The sequence below is a fragment of the Anastrepha obliqua genome, chromosome 1 (genome assembly GCF_027943255.1).
Source record: "Anastrepha obliqua isolate idAnaObli1 chromosome 1, idAnaObli1_1.0, whole genome shotgun sequence".
In the NCBI taxonomy this organism is placed as follows: domain Eukaryota; kingdom Metazoa; phylum Arthropoda; class Insecta; order Diptera; family Tephritidae; genus Anastrepha; species Anastrepha obliqua.
The window spans coordinates 83,111,521-83,131,390 of NC_072892.1; the positions used below are offsets into that span (position 1 = coordinate 83,111,521).

The following is a 19,870-nucleotide window of genomic DNA, read 5'->3' on the forward strand; positions in this document are numbered from 1 at the left end:
CTGGATGATCAGATCAATGCAATATCTGCTGTTTATGCAATCATTCATTCAGTTAAAATAATTTAAATAGTTTAAAGTCACCGTCGCATTAAAGATAAATATGCAAAGTTCCATTTTGTGTTGATGATATTTTAAAAGATTTGAAAAAAATATATATTTTTTTGATCCATAGCATGCATTTCTTAAATAATTATAAAGTAGTAGTAGGACTGAATGATATGCATATATACATATAAGATGACGCAAAATTAGTCATCCTATCGGAAGATTTACAATATTTGAAAATTGCGTAGTACGCCAATCATATTTGGCATTTGTGAATAAGATAGCTGCAGTATACAAAAAAAGGTCAAAGGTCATTCAAAATAATTTTCTTTTTAATTAGTAAACAAGTTATTACAAAACAAAATGGATGATTAATTTTGCGCCACCTTATATGCATACCGACGTTCAGAATAAAGCAGCGCGCTATATTGCAAAGCTTTCGACAATTTTATTTTGTACAAGCTGTTTGATTGTTGGGTATATTTATATAGTCCTCAAAATTTCACAGTTTTAGCTGCTTAAGTGAAGGGGTTATATTGCAGAAGTCTTGTATCTAAACAAATATGTGATCTTCTCTCACATAAATCTGGGAAAATAGGTCAAATCGGATTTTAAGACGTCGATTTTCTACCACATGACCAACAACAACATGTCAACAAACACGGTTTATGTCAAAAATATTAAAGTGAAACTACCTTCTAAAAATTATTGTATCATGGTATGAACTATATTTTGTATTAATAAAAATTAATTTGTAAATTACAAATTTAAAAAATAGTCAACAGCTTGAAATTTGTCGCGCTGCTATTGTCGTGAACACAGATGTAAGTGAATACACTGAATGCTTTTATCCCATTTAATGGCGCACTGAAGTTTTTCAAACAAAATTTTTTCATTCATTTACAATTTAAAAAAATGGTTTTTGTACAATCCAATAATCACATTTTATAAAAGAATTATGAGTGAATTAAATCTCCACGATTGAATTATTTTACAGCTCCTCTATATACTCGCTAATTTATCCTATACAAAACTACATATTTACATACATTTGAATATATACACATTTTTTATATTATTATTATGTTGTGCATTTTTGCTTAAAAGTCGCATTCAAAGACGATTGCGACGAGCTTTGCGATATATTGCTGGTAATACTTGCTGTTGATGGTGAAGTCGTCACTGGAACAGTGGCGACGGCATTGCTTGAATTGTTGCTACCGTTGTTACTACCACTACTGCTGCTGCTTTTGTTACTTTGTTTGTTGTTGTTATTATTATTGCCCGCAATAGTTGTTAGTGTGGTTTGCGTTGTACTTCGATTAATGTTTTGTACAATCAAATTTAGACAATCCAGACTGGAACCATTTGCTGTGGACGATTCAAATTCTGTAAAGAAAAATAATATTGAAAATTACTGGATAGCTCAATTGGGCACTGATGTCTGTATCTACATATGCATACATACATATATATGTATATGTGAAATTGAATTTGCTGGTATTTTCAAAAATGAATAATATTTGTTATTGCGATTTAAAAAAATGCTTCATAATTTTGTGATAATAACAGTGTGCAAAATTTGGGCAAAGGTTTTATTAGTTGAACTTAATTATATGAACATAATTAAGGTTTTCTAAATTAATTGGTGTCACCTGTTTTGTCAGATTGGCTCCAGTTTTCAAGGTAATGATATTTATAAATTCTCCTTAGGGACGCTGGGAGTAAAAAATATTATAAAACGGTAGCCTCACACTTGAGAGCTTAGTTATGTCTGAGCTATATATTAAAGTGATCTGATCTTGGTAATTTTCGGGAATTACAAAGGATATACTAAAAAAATCGCCTGTGAAAATTTTTAGCAGAATAGCTTTAAAACTAAGGGAGTTATTTACAAAACGGTTAAAATTTTAACTAATTTGCTAAACACAAAAAAAAATATAATTATAAGTAAACAAAAAAATTAAAAAAATTTCACATATAGAGAATTTTTTGTTGCACCCTATATTATATTAAGATTTAAATGGTTTTTCGTTTGAAAAATTATGATGGAAACCCTCAGTGGTCCCAATGGAAACTTTCAAATACTCCAAAACTATATCCATACTAATTGTATCAGGGGGGAAATTGACTATTTCTCTCTTCTAGAAATGATAAATTTTTCGCTACCTACCAAGTTAAATATTTGAATAGGTTCAGAACAAATTATGATTGCAATACTCCTATTGCCGCCCACTTCGATAACTTAATGGGATCTCGATTTCTATTGAATTCGATTCTATTTTGTTTAAACCATGTTTTTCTGCTCATTTAAACCATTTATTATAATTTAACTTTTTGATTACGATCTGTTTGTAATATGTAATCAGTAAGAATAATTGTAATTTAACTTAAGTTTCTTAGTTGAATATGCTTTTGTAGGAAGTAGTCAGCAAGAAAAATTGTTTACTGATTTCAGAATAATTAAATAAAATGCAAAGCCCATATTAAGTGGGATCAACTAGCAAAACCTTTGCCCAAAAAAAGTACAAAAATTCGTATAAGATGTAATTTAAGCAACCAAATTTTTCATTATTAGATTTGTTCTGCACTTCAGCGACGGTGGAAGCAGCAGCTCTCCTCATGCTGAACACCGGTCTAACCGGCCAACTCTAGCCAACCTCATTTTAAACCATCTCAATTTAATTATGCACACAATTGCTATCTGCGAAAAACACAGAGATTAGGAAAAAAATGGAAAAAACCCCTATTCTGCTAATTCCAAAAGCAACTTTTTGATTATGAATCTGAAAAACAATGTGTATATAACCGTAGTTTTAAAGAACAGAGTGGAGTTTCCTGTAACTAAATTCCTCTTATTTGCGAGTGTGGCCGCTCATTTCGCCAGTCATTATTTAACGACAAAAACTCTTCTGGTATGACCATTTCTGACTGAAAATATGAACCAGAAACTATCAATCAAGCGGAATATTTGCGCCGTTCATACATGTTGTTTTTTGATATTGATGTACTATACATCTATTGAATTTCATACGCGTTTTTATATTGCGAAAATTAAAATAAGTGGCAGGTGAGCGTGGTTATTGGCCGATTTCGTCTATTTTTAATACCAACCTACCTTGGACAAAACATAATATATACTCATATGTGTACCAAGTGTTATTGAAATACATATATTAATTTTTACCCGAGTTATTGTGTGCACAGAGAGACGGACAGACTGGCATGGTTAAATTTGTTCCTCTCATCGGTCTAACCATTTTGGTGTACTTATGTTTATATCTACCTTAAATCTTTCCAGAAGAGCATCAAATAGGCTCCTAGACCTGTATAGATATGGCTTCCGAACAAAGTATACTACACAAGATATTTTAATCTTCATTTTAGAAAACTAAAATTACTAAAAATAAGGCGCTATTTAGGTGCATATAGTTCAATTATACGCGAATTTAAAGGAAGAAAAAAGGGTATTCTCAACTGCTTCCAAGTAAGGTTTGAGTGGTACGAGACAGAATAGGTCGTTCAAATACCACTGTTTATGCTGGGGTAGGGCATGGTGAAAATATTGCCGAAGCTGAGGCAAAATCAGTCACAAAATCATAAATAATTTAATGTATGTAGAGAACTACCGTTGTTACATTGGTTAGTTACGGTAGAAATAAACAGCTGGAATTTTTTAATTCGATTTACATATGTGATAAATAGTTAAAATGAATGATAAGAAAAATTTCGGCGAAGCACGAATTTAGTAATTTTTTTTTAATACCTCCCAATAGATCAGAATATATGGTGGATCCTGGATGCCAAATAAAGCTTGCATACTCAAAAATAGATCTTACTAAGAATGAAAATACGTAGGGTGCGCCATCTTTTATGCCGGTTTAAAAACATTGATTAACTTTGAAAAAAAACGGATATGTATAAGTGAGGTATTTTTATTTGGTTTGGTTATTTACAATTTATTAAAACTATTTTTTGAACACAATTTCAATCAAGTGGCCATCTTTAATAGCAATCACAAACTTTGATCTTTTTTTTGCGTTTGTCATCACCTTGTCAAGCATTTCGGGTTTTGTAGTGTCGATTTCGGTTGTTTCGTGTAAAGCGATCCATGCTTGAAATTGTACTGAATTGACGTATCGAAAACATGTAACATACATGAAGTCGATCGCGGGTTAATCAATTTTTAGGAGTTCTTTTTGATAAATTCGAGATTAGAGCTGGCAGCGGAAATTACGTGTTCGCTTTGGTAATCAAAACTCCTAGGCTTCTAACCATAATAAATGCGGTTGAATATAATGGGGCAGATAGACCGTGGAAACGTCTTACATGTAGCTTTAGATATACAACACCTGCTCGACAACGTCAACTCTCCAAAACATGAATATCCTAAAACTTGAACAACATTTTTATGCATTGACTATTTAGTTGTATAACATGAACAATAAGCGTTTCAAAGCTTGCATTGAGCTCAAATATTTCTGAGCTTGGAGAATCCCTTCGAGTTTAAATGCTGAGGTTTGTTCGTGTGCGCAGCCATGTATAAAAAATATTATATATACATGTATAAATATACGTTATCAACCATACAGGAGAGGAATGATGATGTCGCAGGCGCCGGCAACAATATTTATGGGGAGAACGAATCCAACTCTGACTTCATCTCAAGGACACCTGAGAAAATTAAACGTATTATAAAGATTATAAAGAGAAGCATGTGAGGTTTTCAGCAAAGCGGTATAGTGGGCTAGCTGTAAAAGCGTCCATCAAAATGATATGAATGTATTGAGACGTCTAAGAGAGAACGATATGTTTTAAGTACTAGAAAAACAGAAGACACAAACAAAGAGGACTGATATTTTTAATTAAAAATGTACAATTAATTAAATTTAATAATTTTATGAGGAGTTTGTTTCATAACAGAAATACATTCGGAAATACACCGTTTGCATTGCTGTCGAGGCGCGACCGCTATAGAAAAAACTTTTTCTTCGTTTCGGTTTTTCACCGAGATTCGAACGAGAGAGAACGTAGGCTCTCTGAATTCCGAATGATAGTCACGCACCAACCCATTCGGCCACGGCGGCCGTGTCATATCATATATATTAACAATAAAATGTGAATTTAATCGAGTAAATATGTATTGACTTTATAACTGTATGACATTCGAAAACGTGAACGCTTCTGTTACTGTAAACTCTCTTGGTTTTAATTAGTTCACGCATCAAATTAATTAAAATTTAATGGCGAGTGTTTGTTAAAAATCTGATAATAAAAATCATTTTGGAAAAATCTAAATTAGATAGCATTTAAGAAATATCTTATTTATTTTTTTATTTTATAAAGTACAAAACATGCCTAACACTTTTGAATGCCAATGCATCATTGAACGAAAAAGCGCAAAATCAATCACCCTATCAGAAAATTTATAATTTTTATAAAAGTATCGTACGTCAATCATATTTGACACTTGTAAACTATTCAGCTCCACTATACCAACAGACAAGCAATTGCGTGCGTAAAGGTCAAAATAAAGATTTCCATCCCTCAAAATATTTTTTTTATTTCGTAAAAAATATTATTCAAAAACAAAATTGAAAATTTATACAAGTATAATAACTTCCCCCAAACAGCGATCACTTGAAGTAGGTAAGAGATTATGAGTCCAAAGCTAATAAAATTATAACATTTTAGCTTTGAATTATATGTAAATAATAGGCTGTGATAATAGCACATGTACATACATACACGTACATATATTTTTAGATTAAGCAACTTGATTTTAGTTTAAACTGCAGCACCGGTTGCGAAGGTTTATCTACAGTTTACATACAAAACTGAATTCATTGTATGCTAATCTGAATTAAAGCACTTCATGTATAGGGTGGGATATTTATCGGCTATATAATTGACACAAACTTGTTACTTGTTTCAAATAACACAGTTACCAATAAATCTCAAAAAAAGAAAAAATTATTTCTAATCAAAACGTGATTTCTAAAAGAGTAAAGATTTATCTTATAATATGTTACATAAATTTATATATTTCTGAAAACCTTGCAATAAATAATATACATTTCAGAACTAACCACGTCGACTGGAACATTTTTTTCTCATTATCTTGACATGGTACCTGGATTAAAATGTCAACGTAAACTTAAGTCTTCGATAGATGGATAGCATGAATGCCTGCATACCTACTGAAAAGTCCACGCTTGCTATCAAGTAACGATGAATAGTTGCTAAACTGATTTTTACTCCTAATTTAAAATTTAACTTTTATATGTTGTACACCTAATAGATTTAATTTAAACTTAACACAAATCTTATGTTTTTTATAATGAAAATGTATTACTTTTGTTTTAGAGATAGGTAACACGGACGTGAATATTACTTTTTCTCCACAGATTTTTGGGAAAATATTTAAAGTTATTTCACTTGAAGTTGGGAAATACACCACCTAATTTACTATATGTCGTCCAAGAGTAGTGTTTAAAAAAAGTTGGGGTTATATATGTAATTCACCTTTATGTGCGAACAACAGGAAACGGAAGCTTTTGGATTGAGATTATAAAATAAAATCGGTTAGCAAAAGAGGCGGTAGTTTTACTCGTACAACATTAATTGATTGGAGTTAAGACATTTACCACATTTCTCTTTTTATTTTGGATTAAAAGAAAGCACGTTGTGGCTCTAGGTTTTAAACATTGTGGACATTTTCTAATTTTAATTTGATTGTTAATTCTTCTATCTAGTATTTTTTAGTAGTATTTAGTTATGCACGGTAATTTTAAGGTAAATTATTCTAAAAATAACCCAACATACAACCATGTTTGACTTAAATATAATAAAAATGAAAAATAAATATATGTTATGAGGAGGAAATTTTGAAATTAATCGCACAAAGATTTATACATTAAATTAAATTAATTAATTTCAAATTCATTAAGTAATTAATACATTCTTGCATGATTAACTTTCTTGAAATGTTTAAAGAATTCCTAATTGAAAGGGTAGGCTGCGAGTGTTTTCAAAAATATGTTAATAGCACTTAAGTATTAGACAAATTTTGTGCTGTTTAAATATGTGTTATATGCTATTTTTAAAGGCGCAAAGCTCTATAAAGCCTTATTTGATTCTTTTATATCTACATCATTAAGATGTGTATTAAAAATAGGAGCATTGAAATAACTGCTGAAAGTGTCGAATATAAGAATTTTGAAATATTATATTATAGTATATACGAGAGTTGCCTTTTATATTTTCCGCCAAATGAAAATACATTAAAATAATAAAATTGATTTATTGTTTTTCCAAATATTCTCCTGGGAAGTCATGAAACTTAAGCATTTGCTTAAATCAATTTTCAAAGCACATTTGCCACTCAGAAGCGAGTACCTCGAAAACGAGCTGTTTAAAGACTTCAACAGTTTCTTCAGGCATTGAGAAACATTGGCCTCGCATTTTATTTTTGATTATTGGATTATTGGAAGAAAAAGAAATCATTAGGGGCCAAATCAGATCTTTAAGGCGGATTTCTCATTAATTCGATCTTTTTAGTGCTCAAAAACTCTCTTGTGTGAGCCGATACGTGAAAGCTCGCATTGCCTTGATGGATGATTCGTTTTTGAGTTGATGATTCGGTTGAGTTTTCTTGATTCTCCGAAAACTGATGGCAAAAATAGTTTTGTACAACTCATAAGTCACTGTTTTACTCTCTTCAGTAGTACCGTTGTGGCAGGACAAGATTTTCGGAAAAGCGGCCGAACACTTGCTTTGAAGTGCTTCTTTCGCGAGCCACTTTTGTTGGATGAAGATCGTCTTGAAACACGAAAACTTTTTATTGTTGTTTTGTTTCCGATTCATGCGCATAAATCCAAAGTTCGTCACCTATTATGAAGTCATAGACGTGATTTAAACCACCGCAGCTGAATTTCTTCAACATCTCTTTACATCAATCGATACGAGTTTTTTTTTTGGGCAATTGTCAAATTTTGCGATTCCAAGGAGAACAAGTGCTCTAGACGACCAAATGTTTATGCAATATTGAATGTATGCTAGTCCTACTAATGCCCAAGCATGCCTCTATCTCCTGACATGTGACATCACGATTTACGGCATCAATTGACGCACAACTCTGATTGTTCTAGCACAGAAACTGTTTTTGAACGGTTTTCAAGAAATTCATCCTGCAAAGATCGATGGCCAAGTTGGAACTCATTATACCAGCGTTTCTCAGTGACTTTGTGTGATGTTTCAACGCCAAAAGTCGAAGTAAGTTGATCAATGCACTCCTGTCTCGATAGTCCACGTCAAATATAATAATAAATCATCGCACGCAAGTATTCACGAATTAATTCCATATTTTGGGCGAGATGAATTTTTCAACTCACTGCAAAAAGTAAATGAAAACATTTTAAGTGAGTTTATGCTAAAAATACCAAACTTTTCGTTAAAAATATCGAATTACAGCTCATCACAAGTAGTGTTGCAAAGGGGCAAAATATAAAACGCAACCCTCTTATGAACGTATATATGTATACAGGGTGTTTTGTTACCGGCTACGAATGCTCCAAAGTTACATTATACGGCTAATTTTATGAGCAAAAAATTCCCGCCTTAGTAATGACAGTCAGTTTTCTTTTTGTCCTGTCTCACTACTACAGTGTGTCTAAAAAGAACTATTGCTTATATATAAGTAATACATACGAATATAGGCTCATTCATTACAACATTCGAAAACCAGTAAAATCATCTACCAGATAACGTTCATAATTATTTTTGTCTTTTATCAGACACTTAAAACGAGCGAGCAAAGAAAAAAAAAATAAAAAAGAATTTCCAGTTACGCTTTTTATAGAAAGAACTAAAATGTTGACCAACAACTATTTTCACAATTTGTAAGACATAATTTTAAGAACATCATCAACATTTAAACTTTGTGTTTGCTATTTTAAGAGCTATAGTTATTTGAACGTGAGCTTGCTTTGCAAAGCTCCATAAAGTTTGTGATCTCTAACAGTGGGGTAATCAAGTTAGCCTCTAAAATAAACTACTTATAATCTCAAAATAAAAAAAAAGTAGTCACGTTATGCTTTCAAGAACATTTACTTTTTTTTACTTTGGGACAAATTTTGTTGTATGTCTGTTTTAATTCCTAGACAAGGGTTTAGACTTCTATAGTAAGAATGGCTAATACATAGATCATACTCAAGCCCCACATTGCAGCTGTTCAGTTTGTTCAACAAGAACTCCAATGCTGCTGTACGCCAATATCAACGACGACTTCCAAATACATCTTTATTTTTGAAAACCTGCAAATTACTGCTATCAGGACAGCCATGGAATGCCTGATGATGTCTCCCATGCAACATCTTCACAACGAGGTTTCCATGCTCCCAATCAAGGAGCACAGTAAAATGCTTACTAAGCAATTTCTGTTTGGATGTTACCGCAGACACCTCCCAGGCGTATCAGGAGACACTTCTTCGACTACACCGACGAGATCCAGGACCTAACACAACTGCAAGGACTGGACCGGACAGTATGTATATAAACACTAAACTACATTTATCAGTTGGCTCTCACCACCTTCCTAAACTCCCAACCCCCAAATGCCGTTATCGGAGTCCAACCACCACCCATTGCTGACGAAGAGCTTCAGCATCCTCGTGAGACTCATGTAACTTTGACTCAATTACGGTCTAGATATTGTAGTAGGCGCAACTCCTACTTATCCAGAATCGACTCCGACATACTCGACAACAGCACAATGTTCACGCTTAGTGCAAAGCAAAAAGATTTGGACCGTATTACTCCAGATCCAGCAACAGGGGTTAGGCGAATGGCCAATCAACAAATCTTATACGCATTTTCCAATTAGAATTAACATTTATCGCGATTATTCTGTGCTAAAGGAATTATAGTCATGCAAATTATGTAGGTTACTCAAATTTCTTATCGAAATTACACTTTTAAAATAATTTAAAAAATAAGTAACTCAAAAACGCTCAGTGCAGGAGATTTGCCATAAGAAGTATGTATTTATGTATGTGTGATGCACAGCGAATTGTTATTAGGGGCTTGTGTTAGTGTGAGTATGTATGCATATGTAATACCTGTATAGACGGCGAATCTGTCCATACCATTGTGGAAAAAATTTAACTTCTGTCGCAAATACGCACCTGTGTATGAGTTCTGCAAATAGATAGAAAATATAAATAGAAAGGGATTAAATTTTAGAATTTCGCTAATTTTATTTAATTAAAGGATTTGAACTCGTGCAAAGCGCAAGTAAAATCGCCTGAAAAAATGGGGAAAATTTAAATCCGAAAAACAATAAATTTGGACGAAATGCACAACGACAAACGTCAGTCGGGTGACGCACAACTGGCAAGTAAGCCAACGGTATGCTTGTATGTACATATGTATGTACATACAAATGTATGCCATTCAATGCACGACTTTGGCTGCGTGTCTGTAAGTGACAATGCAAATGACAACGTCAAAATTTCAGGCAACTGTGTTGTTGTCATTAGAAAACATGGCCTAATGATGAGATTAGCAACAATGCGCACAAATTATTGCAATTGTTAGAATTTTATCCACACCAAACATACGTACATATGTATGTATGTCTACGTATCTAAATATATACTACCTAGTATTTGCATACAAATGTACATTCAACAGCCTTTCAAGACACAGCGCTATCCTTTTCGTCTTTTTATCGCAACAACAGCAACAACAAATATCTAAAACTAAGCTAATTAAAATGCAATGAACCCCAAAAGCAAATTGTTTCGAACTGCTGTGGATTGTGGTGGAGGGACACAACAACTACCAGACTGACACGTACAACTTGCACATTGTTGCCATTGTTTCGACTGATGCAACATGCAAACGAGCACACACAGAAACACTACGGAGCGTTCCAATTCCTTTGGCATGCATTATTCAAACGCAATTCAATTTCCCATGAATTACAAAATAATATAAAATTATCGTTAAGGGCCATGGCGTAATGATAAAGGTAAAGTAATAAGACAGCCTCCTCTGTTTATTTTCTGACAATCGGGTGCCTTATATTTTACCACTGGCATTGCCTTTATTCGTTGGGCATTTCATGTTTTGCTGCAGGCCTTTACATACAGTACGGTTTACTTGATTAGAGGCAATAATTTTTATGGAAGAAACTGGTTATTGAAACAACCGTGTTTGATTAGTAATCCAACGTTTTTTATTATTTGCTGCAATATTGTTTTTGTCTTAAATTTTCCGTTTGATTTTTACGAAAATATTATATGTATATGTACATAGTACGTCAAATCTGTGAAATATAATTTATTTATGAATAAAAGAGTAACAATGCCTAGGGCAAGTTATGCAATTTGCCAAAAAGTTTAGGCTGATTCAGGCGAAAGTGAGTGCCACGCAGCAGCAGTGCACAGGATTTGGCAAGGGTGGTCGAAGTATCCATTGATGGCCTGGAAAAGCCTTCACACAAAGCTTTATTTATTGCAGCAGTGCACAGGATTTGGCAAGGGTGGTCGAAGTATCCATTGATGGCCTGGAAAAGCCTTCACACAAAGCTTTATTTATTGTAAGGGATATTTCAAGTACTTAATGGCAAAATAATTTCTGCCACTACCCGCTTCTTCGAGAAATTATGTGATAACCATGGAGTAGACCTTCGAAAAATCGTTATTGACGTTCGATACCGATGAGCTCGATTTATAAAGTCAGACAGACGAAATTCAAAAATATCCGTGAATTTGGTTACAGTTTACCTCCCAGGCATAAAGCAATGCTGGCTATTAGAAATAAAACTTTTCAAAAAATGTTTTCTTTAACTGCAATTTCGAACAACTTTGAAATTATAGAAAGTTTAGAAATTGGACCATAAAAGGCACAACCTGTCTGGTGGAAATTTGGAGTAAGCGATCTTAAAGTTATGAGCACCAACTCAGAGCGTAGTACCATGATAAAATTGTAAACCTTGAATAAACATTCAAGCGAATGCTGAAGTTTATAGACTTCCACTGAGATTATTTTGAAAAGCAAAGCATTCAGACCAAAAGTAAAGGGATCTCCTTATTGAGCAATATAGTCACGAAACAACACACTCATCCTTTATGCGCATATCTACAAATACTTTATTTCAATTTTGTACCATGTTACAATTTGTTACAATATTTTTGATTAAGTAAAAACACACACGATGCTAAATAAGTAGTGTCGTCTAAGCAACGTCTAATGAACTGTTATCAAAGCTATACAATTATGTAAGTTTATTTGTAATTGCCAACATGGTTTCATGCCCAGTAGATCAGCTTGTTTTAATCTAATTCTAGCCTCTAATAAAGTATTAAACGCTTTTAGTAACCACGTGCCAGCCACATGTTTGACAAAGTTGATCACTCAATTTTTTTTAAACAAGCTCAAGCATTATGTCGGGGAAAAACTCTTAGCAATCTTCGCAAGTTTTCTAAGCAACAGGAAATTATTCGCGAAAATCAGTTCAATTATCTCTTAAACATTATTCGAGGCTTATTCGGGTATTCCGCAAAGAACTCAAGTGGCCTTTTGTTGTTTATTATTTTTGCAAACAGTCTCATGTTTGCAGATGATTTAGAACTCCTACTTGAGGTACGCAATAATCTGCAGTCCGATATATACCTATGGACAGATGATATCTACAATTATAAGGAGTTCGAAAAATCGAAATGTATCACATTTTGAACTGGACACTGAAATAGCGCACTTTAATCGATCTGCAAGAAAAACAGAAATTAGTTATTCCAAATTGGTAATTTGATTATTAAACTTACTTGAGTAGTACAATGTTGAGTATCCATTATTATTTTTAACTGCTTCACATCTGCGAAGTAAGCTTTCTATTCACTTTTAGCATTTCTGCAAAGAAATAGATTTCCACGCTTTCTGTACTCCTTGCCATATTTAATTGGCATTTTTAAATTTTTTGCCCAACCTTAGTCTTAATATTATTCCACAGATGTTCTGCAGTTTTTTCTTTGAATATCCAATTTTTCACCGCTTCTGTTGTATGCCTGGACCGCTTACAGGACAATATCCTTTTCATGAAATTTTCCATAACTGAATTGCAAATTGGTTGCCCTATGTCCTAGATAGCCTCACGAATTCCATCTTTGAAGTCTTGAATCACAAGGTGTTAAATCACAAGATCTTGGTGACCGATTGTGATCAGTTCTTCGAGAGATAGCACGGTCCGGAAACTTTTCCCGTAAAAGATCAATGATTTCGTTGCTTGTGTGACACGTAGCATCGTCTTGTTGAAAATAAACGTTGTCCAGATCAATACCATCCAAAAAATCGTTTCTTTCTTTTAAAAATATTTTTGTATGAACCCAATAACGCTTTTAAAGGAAATAATTATATTTGCAATTATAACAAACAAGAAATTACCGTAAAAATTTGCTTTAATTATCTTAACTAATGGCGGCCGCCGTAGCCGAATGGGTTGGTGCGTGATTACCATTCGGAATTCACAGAGAACGTAAGTTCGAATCTCGGTGAAACAACAAAATGAAGAAAGAGTTTTTGCTAATAGCGGTTGCCCCTCGGCAGGCAATGGCACACCTCCGAGTGTATTTCACCCATGAAAAATCTCCGCAAAAAAAATAACTTCTATTCGGAGTCGGCTTGTAGTTCCTTCCATTTGTGGAGCAACATTAAGACGCACGCCACAAATAGGAGGAGGAGCACGGTCAAACACTCAGAAAGGGTATACACGCCAATTATATATTATAAGGTATAATGATGAAAAGAGAAGTGTGGTATTTCGTTGGCCAACGCAATAAATATGCATTTCGAGTAAAACATGTAATGTGTAATTTATGTAATATAAAAAATTGTAATATATTACGGTAACATTTACCAAAAGCCCTTACAAAATGATAGATTTAGGTATTATTTTTGAAGTCAAGCTATCATATCAATCGATTTTATTGGAGGAGGCCTTCCTCTTTCTCTTCTACCACCAGCTGGTACCGCATCGAATATTTGCAGATCCGGAGCGTTTGTATCCATTCAGTCGACATGGCCCAGCCAACGTAGCCGCTGGATCTTTATTCGCTGCGCTATGTCTATGTCGTCGTAAAGCTCATACAGCTCATCGTTCCATCGTCTCCGATATTCGCCGTTGCCAACGTGCAAAGGTCCAAAAATCTTGCGCAGAATCTTTCTCTCAAACACTCCAAGCGTCGCTTCATCGGATGTTGTCATCGTCCACGCTTCTGCGCCATACCTTAGGACCAAAGTAGCACTTGTTGACAAGAGAAATTCTATGTTGAATTTCAAGGCTGACATTGTTACCGGTTTTAATGTTGGTTCCTAAGTACACGAAGCCCTTTACAACCTCGAAATCATAACTGTCAACAGTGACGTAGGTGCCGATACGCTAGTGCGCCGACTGTTTGTTCGATGACAGGAGGTACTTCGTTTTGTCCTCGTTCACCACCAGATCCATTCGCTTTGCCTCTTTATCCAGTTTGGAGAATGGAGCACTAACAGCGCAGTTGTTAAGGCCGATGATGTCGATATCATCGGCATACGCCAACAATTGTACGCTCTTATAAAAAATTGTGCCTGAGCGAATAAATTCCGCGGCTCGTACGATCCTCTCAACATCAGGTTAAAGAAGTCACACAACAGCGAGTCACCCTGTCTGAAACCTCATTTGGTATCAAACGGCTCGGAGAGGTCCTTCCCAATTCTGACGGCGCTGCTGGTGTTGAGCAACATCATCTTGGATAGCCGTTTTAGTTTTGCGGGGATACCAAATTCAGACATCGCGGCATATAGAAAACTCCTTTTCGTACTGTCGAATGCAGTTTTGAAGTCGACGAAAAGATGGTGCGTGTCGATTCTCCTTTTATGTGTCTTTTCCAAGATTTGGCGTATTGTGAATCGAATAATCCTTACTAAATTTTATTATTCCTTTATTTTCCTACAGTGCACACTTATTATTAATTCAATTTATTTGCCTTAATATTTGCCTGGTTGACACTCGCAAACTTTGGCATACCCAGACGACATGACGACCACATTCAATAACACAATTACTTGTATGCACATACATACATACGTACGCGAGTATTTAATTGCGTACGTAATAAATGTAAAAATATACGCACGCTCATAAAGAGGGATTCGAGTCCCATATGCAAGGAAAAAAATGCTGAACTCTATTTAAAGCATTCTATTGTGTGCACAAAGTGCTCTTTCCGGCAACCATAAATCTGCGCCATTGAAGTGTTGTCTATGAATTCTGGGTGGTTTGCATGCTGAGTGTTGATGCCACGTCACAATGCATACGAGTGCGTAGCTATCAAATCTCCGGCTACATTATTACAGCGAATATTCTGCTACCCACACTCCTAGATTCAGTAGCAGCCAAGAGATGACTTACATAATCCCATTGCCACATGGATATTTATATTGTCGCATACTCGTATGTTTTAATTGCATTATAATGTGTAAGTGACTTTTTAGTGCTGTTGTAAAATTGTATGTATGTATATGCACATGGGCTTATCCGTTCAACAAGTGCATTTGCAGTCTCGAGCTACACGCACATTAAAGGATCACGGTGATGGTCTGGCGGCGGCTGCACATGTGGCATGGACTTTTCCAGAAATCCGCCGTAGGAAGATATTAAAGCAACTTCTTATATCATTCATTTGGTTGCTATTCATTGCTTTCGTTTTTTTTTTCAATGGAATCACAAGTGGTCTCTTATAAAATCATTCATCATGCTAAGCTCGGTTAATGTCAGCTCGCGCTTAAGTTCTTTAGTCTACAAATGTTTAATGTTTTTCATCTTATTTCATTCATTATACTGAAAATTGGAGACAACAGCTTTCACAGGAGGATTACTCAGTGTGTAGTAAACCACTAAGAAAAAATGTATCCAAAATTTAATAATTCAAAATAAAAAACACATATAAACCACATATTTTATTATCTATAAACATATATGTATATACAATAATATATAACTTCCTTTAACTTCGGTTGGAGCGTAAGGCCACAACAAAAGTATTGAAGATATTTCGATTGCGGGAAGGTTGTTTTAAAGAATTCCAGGTTGTACTTGACTTTGATAAGTCCGTATACACCATGCGACGCCAGCATATTTTGGTCTTCCAATGTTCCTAACACCTTGGAGACTCCATAGGTCCCAGGTTACTTCGCCAGCATCTTTGCGAAATCGTCTGCGTTTGATGGTGAGCTCGTTTGGGAGTTGTTTGGTCGAATTAAGCAACTCCTGGTTTGAAATAACACGAGACCACCAGATTTTCAAACTTTTGCGCAAACAGGCGTTAACGAATATTTGCAGCCTTCGAATAAGCACGGACGTAAGCGACCAGGATTCGTAGCCGTATAACACGCTGGAATTAAAAATTCGTAGCATAGTTTTGACTAATAAGGAATTTGAAACCTATTGAAGAACTGGGAAAACACTGCACGAACTTTGTTGATTCGGTGTGAAATGTCTTCAATCGTTCCACCTGCTGGTGTTATTTTACTCCGAGGTAGCAAACATAAAATAAACATATAATTAATGTCAATAATTGAGGTTAATAGTCAATGCTGTTCTTCAATATTCATTTGTTAATCTTCGTTTGTTGATATGCCGTATTCTAAGTGGTTTTCAGGTTTTGACTTATGATTTATGTATTCACCCCCCTTATTGGGTGTTTTTGTCCGAGCTCCTCCTCGAATTTGTAATGTGCAAAGAAAAAGTTATTAGCCGTGCTTTGTTGTTGTTGTACCGGCATAAACATTCCTCATACGAAAAATGCTGCTGGAGTGACAGCCCTTGGCCGGATATAAATCCGGGTCGTTCCGGTTACGACCTGGGCACTTTCGAACCATTTGACTATGGTTACCAAAACTCTGCAAAACGGTTGGGTCATTGAAACGGACCATGCTTTGTAAAGACACATGCTGATCGATTCAACTTTGGTGACAACAAATGTTAAAAACCGATGTCAAACTAAATATAAAAAATGAAAATACAATACACAGAATGATACAAGGCACATTCATTAAAGGTGGTGGCACTAGACACACAACAATATTTTGTACGTTTGATTTTCAAAGCAAAGTATTGGAAAACTGAAAAAAAAATAATGAATTCGCCTTATTTCAATCGGAGCTGTGCCTGTTAGGCACATAGACACGGCGAAAGAGAAACACAAATGAGCTGATTTACCAACAGCACCTTTAATAGATTCGCCTTGAAAAGAAGGTGTTTACATTTCAAATTTGACACTGGCATAGAGATTTTTGAAATTTCAAAATTTGGTCATAATACTGGCAACGTTGCCATATTCTTATAAGTTCGGTTATTTCGCAATATAAAATACTGTATACCGGCTTCCGTGTACTGGTATCTAGTACTTTTGCATTTTTTTAATTTTTTGTATTTTCTTGTACATGCGGGACTAATTTCTTTCTTATTTGCATTATTTTATAAAATTTACTTTAAATATAGTTTAGATAGTTGATAAAACATTAATTTAAATTTTCAATCTGGTAGTATTTTATTGAAGATGTCATAGTACCAGCAAAAATCATAAAAGCAAAAATTATAAAAATTTCGATGAACAATATTTTTCTAACACCAATTTCAACAACTCAACAGCCACTTTTTAAATTTTGGGAAATTAACAAATCTCAAAAGATTTGCAACAGTTGAGTTGATTTTTGTGCTTAGTATTATGACTTTTCGTCAATATTTCAACATGAGTGCGAGTAATGGAGTTTTTGGAATAATTTAATAATTTCACATCCATTCCAACCGCGCAATGGAGAAGTTTTGATGACACTTCACGCAAACCTCCCGAATGAGTAATGAGGGGGTATTGGAGAGGCAACCTGCAAGCCTCCCAAGGTGCATTCATTAAAGAAGGCGGCGCTAGACCAACAACGCTTTGTAGATGGAACTATCACGGCAAAAGAAAACAAAACCAAAAAGGATGTTGCACAACCGATATGAAGTTGGAGCTAGAAACAAATGGAACGATAGTGGAAATGGAACGGCTGTACGTCATTTCATTTAATGCTGATATCAGGTGATGGCATCCGCCTAGCTGATTTTTTCGCCGTAGGTATAAATCACGTCTAAATTATATGTTTTGTTTACATCTGTGTTTTTTTACTTTGCCATTTGTGTACGTTGAGAATTTACAGTTGGTGATTCAAATAATATTTAAAATGAAATATTACAAAAAAACACAAACAAGAAAGTATATTAGGATTCAAAAAAGTTGAGCGGGGACACTTTTTTGACGTTCCTGGAGGGGAACCGATATGTCATGCTGATTTTGAGGTGATCGAATTAAAAAAGCAAAACCAAAATACACGTAAGTTTTTACTTACTTACAGCACCTGTAATAAATTCGCCTTGCGCCGGAAGTACACGGTGAAAGAAAAAAAAAAAAAATCAGCTGGTCTACCAACTTTAATAGATTTGCCTTAAAGCTTCCTGAGTTGAAGAGCAATTTTTTAAACCTCATAAACGAGCAATAAGAGAGAGAGATCAAATAAAGGGAGATAGATTACAAGGCTTGGCCATCCGAAGCAAAACTATAAGCGTAACTTCGGCTGCCACATCACCGGAGATTTGGCAATAGGCTTCTACGCGCACATTCCACACGTATTCTCACACTCGTCCAATCAGACGTTGTTCAGAAGGTAACGAAGTAAAATGAGTGAAACCCGACACAATCTTACTTGTTTCGTAAACAAACCGCTGTCATAACCCCGGTTAAGTCAGCAAATGAGCTGATCCCTTCAAAATCGTTAAGAGCCGGTTAGCGGTCTGATGTGGACCACACCTCTGCATTCTGTGCATCGTGTCAGTAAAGCAGAGTGATTTTCGTTTAACTAATTAATTTAATTCAGACACAATTTAACAATATTATTTTTTTACATTGAACGATTTTTTTTCTATTAATGAATTAAAGAGTAAAATCGATGGAGAAATCTCGTCTATTGCCTTAATCTATTGCCAAAGGAAGTACTATTTTATTCGCCGCTTGGGGAGACCTCTTTTGTTCCACAATAAGTATCATTGGAATAAAAAATGGCGAAATCTGTTCTATTAGACAAATTAATGTCAAAGGGAGTGCCGTCTCACCGGTCGCTTGGCGAGATCTCACTCCAAGTTCAATTCCACTCTTGTATTTAAATCAACAAATTAAAATGAGCGAACATTTTAAAAAACTCACTTTTAAAAAAAGATTAATGCATAAAAACATCTCAGTTCTTCTCTCGAAAACAAGAAATATGGATGTGAGCAAACGTCGACACTTTTCCAACACTAGTATACTCGCACATGACATTTTTATACTCCTGCTCACTAGTGCTGTAAGGTAACATAGCTTAGCCCAAGTAACGTTTGCTTGTAACAGCCTAACCGAATCGAGGGAGATGTAAAAGCTTCCAGCTAGCTATTGCTATTCAGGTCGACTATTCTTTTAACACGTTCTTGATTAATTCAATCATTTATTATAAGCAATCCAAAAGCGTTTTATGAATCACTTATGGAATTTTGAATCATTAGTAAGAGTATCCACTCTTCAATTAAATGATTCTAAAGGCGAAATCAAACCATTCATTTCATACCAGAAATGCATTTGCTCATAATTCCATAAATGAAAATTTATAAAACTTCCTGAAATCCTTAAGTAATTGCAGCGACCGCAAATCATTGCTTCGTTGCAATTGCAGTCCATTCTGGCGACATGCCAGAATTCAATCAAAATCGTAAAAG

At 34.7% G+C, this 19,870-nt stretch overlaps 1 protein-coding gene across 2 annotated transcripts in view; it reads right to left on the reverse strand.

The window, feature by feature from the left end:
- Window positions 1-170: 170 nt before the first annotated feature.
- Window positions 171-19,870, reverse strand: part of LOC129235946 (myogenic-determination protein) — a 44,157-nt gene continuing 24,457 nt past the window's right edge. The window contains exons 5-6 of one of the 2 annotated variants that reach the window (XM_054870042.1): window positions 10,191-10,242; window positions 171-1,434 (exon numbers count right to left, since the gene is read on the reverse strand). In XM_054870042.1, coding sequence (XP_054726017.1) covers window positions 1,127-1,434; window positions 10,191-10,242 — 360 coding nt within the window. In that variant the 3' untranslated portion in view covers window positions 171-1,126. Of the gene's footprint in view, window positions 1,435-10,163; window positions 10,243-19,870 lie in introns of both variants that reach the window. The other variant, XM_054870040.1, reaches the window with a different exon arrangement.